The sequence below is a fragment of the Somniosus microcephalus genome, unplaced genomic scaffold, assembly GCF_052327205.1.
Source record: "Somniosus microcephalus isolate GS21.2 unplaced genomic scaffold, FLI_Smic_1.0 unresolved_chr1, whole genome shotgun sequence".
Lineage (NCBI taxonomy): Eukaryota > Metazoa > Chordata > Chondrichthyes > Squaliformes > Somniosidae > Somniosus > Somniosus microcephalus.
The window spans coordinates 122,090,471-122,094,151 of NW_028225179.1; the positions used below are offsets into that span (position 1 = coordinate 122,090,471).

Consider the following 3,681-nt stretch of genomic DNA (forward strand, 5'->3'; position numbering starts at 1 on the left):
GATAGTCCAGATTCCCATTATTTTACAACATGGTTCAATTCCTACATGGTCGCGCGCACCCATTGATGTGACTTCCTGTGTCTGTCAATTTGCAGTCAGGACAACGGTCTGGAGCTTTGTGAGAATACAAAACACTTTTTGTTCCTTACACTTTTGAGAAATACATATCCTATCGTCGTGTTTCCGATATCTTCACACACACAGAGACCATACTGGTTTCCTTACAGACTGGATGCAGAAGCAGTATTCACAATGAGTCCCTGATGTCCTCACACACGAACCTCATGGCAAGTTCCCATTGTATCTCTGAAAGCTTCGGCCATCGGGTCCGTAAGGGATTTTCTACATTATGTCAAGGGCCAATGGGGATCCTTGTCTGCTGTGTATTCCTCTCAAGATGAAGAATGGAGAAAGGTTGTGAAGTCGCCGTGGCGTGTTTCACAACAGCAGCAGAACTACCGTCTCCTTGCAAATAAGGGAAGTGGGACAACTGGTGATGTGGTGGGATGAGAAAGAACGTGCAGAACCTGCCTCAGCCAAACTGATCAAGCAACAACAAGCTGGATACCGGGAAATAGGGTTTATTTTATGTGCAGTTACTTTCATTACTTGCATAATTTAAGAATGTGAATAAACGGGTATTTCACCATATTTTTCACCTCGTCCCGGAATCTCCTCTGGGTCAACGCATAAATGCAGGTGTTTGTGCAGGAGCTCAAATAATTCAACAGAAGGGTGATTCTGATCGACATATAAAGCGAGTTTGAACCAGTGAATGTAACTGTCTCCGTCACACTGACAGAAAAGTGTATTATAGTAACTGGCGCCGTCAACACAATAAAGCTCCCCGAGATCGTGAAGAGGAGAATGATGGATGTTCTTCGGTCCTTCATCTCGGGATCACTGCTGCTCTCCCCAGTGTTGCGGCTCTTCAGGGCTCTGCGAGCTCTACTGGCCACTAAGATGTGCCTGGCAGTGAGAGAGTTCAACAGTAACATCGCAGGGTATGGAAGTAATGGGGAAGCTAAGGTGCTAATCCACTTGTAAGCTATCCATCTCGGCAAAGAGACATATCCCGTTACTGTACGACAGCCCCACTCTATATCCCCAACAATATAGTAGGGCTCATAACGGAAATAAACGGGTATATGCATCAAAAAGCTGAGCACACACACCGCAGTTAGAACCACAGTGGCAATTATTTCGGTGCAAAATTTTACTTTTACTTTCTGACAACAAATGGCTATGAAGCGGTCAAAGGTGAACGACAGTGTGGACCAGACAGAGAGTTGGCTACTAACTACTTGTATAAAGGCACTAAGACGACACGCTATGGTGTAGCTCAAGAATGATTGCAGGAAATGATAACGAAAGATGCTTGCCACGCTTGCATTGAAGAGACAGACCATGAGATCTGCTATTGCCATCGCCGCCATGTAACGAGTGATTCCTTTGTAGAGGCCGCACTTTCCCCGGGACAGGATCACAATTGACATCAGGTTCGCTGTAAACAATGGAAAATCAAAACAGAGGAATCAAAGAAAATCACACCCGCTCGGAATTGCGTATTTTTCGACTTTATTCACTTATGGGATCTGGGCGTCACTGGCAAGGCCAGCATTTATTGCCCATTCCTTATTGCCCTTGAGAAGGTGGTGGTGAGCCGCCTTCTTGAACTGCTGCAGTCCATGTGGTGAAGGTACTCCCACAGTGTTGTTAGGTAGGGCATTCTAGGATTTTGACCCAGCGACAATGAAGGATCGGCGATATACTTCTAAGTCAGGATGGTAGAAACCTAGAAACACAGAAAGAAACAGAGAAAAATAGCAGCAGGATCGGCCATTCGGCCCTCGAGCCTGCTCCGACATTCAATATAATCATGGCTGATAATCTATCCCAGTACCATATTCCCGCTCTCTCCCCATACTACTTGATTCTTTAAATGGCCTGTGACTTGGAGGGGAATTTGGAGGTGGTGGTGTTCCCATGTGCCTGCTGCCCTTGTCTTTCTTGGTGGAAGAGGTCGCGGGTTCAGGAGGAGCTGTCGAAGAAGCCTTGGCGAGTTGCTGCAGTGCATCTTGTAGATGGTACACACTGCAGCCATGGTGCACTGCTGGTGGAGGGAGCGAATGATTATGGTGGTGGATGGAGTGCCAATCAAACGGGCTGCTTTGTCCTGGATTGTGTCCAATCGTGAGACCGAAGGCATGTTGCTGAAACCGATCCCTCCCAGGCTCTCCCTGGGTGCGTTTCTGAGCCAACAAGAACCAAAAATAAAGACAGAAAATGCTGGTAATACTCAGCAGATCAGACAGCATCTGTGGAGAGAGAAACAGAGTTAAGGTTTCAGGTCGATGACCCTTCGTCAGAACCAAGTTCACTCGCTGCGCTCTGCTCATTTAACTGGCCTCAGTCGAGAGAAAAAACCATGAGTGCAGCTTAAAAGTTGCTGGAAATTGGCCCGCTCATTTATCAGACATGATTTGAGTGACAGCTTCAAGATTTGTTCAATGATCTTTTGGGAGACCCATTACTGATCAGAAGCCTTTTCATTGTGTTAAGGTAGAGAACACCATTGATTAAAATAGACACTAAGCCACTTCTTTGATTTCAAATTCAGACACAGAATGTGTAATTTTAACCTAAGGATCGATTGGAGAGCAGGTGTTGTAGCCCATCGACTTCAATGAAGAGTACAATCGGCCGGGGAGTAAGACCAGCGTTGCACCCGCTCCCGTCTGTTTCCCCAAGGCCGGGTTATCTTAAAGTTGCCCACAAAATCAATTCACAGCGTAAGAAAAGTTTTGTGAGACAGGGGAAACAAAATCTTGGGAGAGAGGCACGACATGCGTGTCCACATCTGTAAGAGAAAAAAGACAGGTTAAAGTTTCGCATGGTGGGCCCAGGCGTCTTAGATCTGATCATCACTCTTAGACCAGGCAGCAGATTGCAAGGCATCTCACAAAGGAGAAAACTCGCTTTCAGGGTGCTCTCGATTATCACCAACGTTGTCATTTTTAAGCAAATGAGGAAAAGTGAGAGATTTTATTCAATAAATTGCGACCATTAATTGGCAAAGCAAGGAACGAAAACACGGAGACAAACCGCACATGGAGAAAGCAGCAATACATTCAAATGACGGTCCACTTAATATATACTTACCGGGAACACCAAAATTACAAGAATGGGATAGCAAATCACTGATTCGTCGAGAACGGCGGAGCGTCCCATTTCCTGCATGAACCAGAGAATCGTGGAAGCCAATTTCTGGGTATGGCCACCAAGACACTGCATCGAAACGGTCGCTCTTTTATACATGAGCCAATCCCCCTGGGGACACCGTGCTCTTACATAAGGGCTCGCGTTAGCTACAGGCCTTCGAACAAACACATTACAACATATATTTTTTCCATATCAATGGTTAAAGTGCACTCAACGACTACTTGATTCAAGCAAGACAAAATCCGGGGCAGCACTGGGCACCGGGGCTAACGAATCCCACACCCACTCTCACAATCTGTTATACGCTGCCGCATCTTGGTGACACGGTGCTTTGATTCATTCTCCAAAGGCTCCACCACTTCAGTTATAAAATTAAAATGTGAAATAAAGGAGAAGGGAGAATAAAATATGACCCCGTCCATTAGCACGACAGAGTTAAAGTGTACATGTTAACCAAAA

General features: G+C 45.8%; 1 protein-coding gene across 1 annotated transcript; it reads right to left on the reverse strand.

Annotated features, from left to right (window-relative positions):
- Positions 1 to 605: 605 nt before the first annotated feature.
- On the reverse strand, positions 606 to 1,483 carry LOC147095781 (uncharacterized). Its single transcript, XM_085974008.1, has one exon. The coding sequence runs from the start codon at positions 1,434 to 1,436 to the stop codon at positions 606 to 608; it is 831 nt and encodes a 276-aa protein (XP_085830134.1). The 5' UTR covers positions 1,437 to 1,483.
- Between the last annotated feature and the right edge of the window lie 2,198 nt (positions 1,484 to 3,681).

Bases quoted from the DNA above. Each gene is read 5' to 3' on its own strand.
- LOC147095781 (XM_085974008.1), bottom strand. From the start codon at position 1,436: ATGGCGGCGATGGCAATAGCAGATCTCATGGTCTGTCTCTTCAATGCA.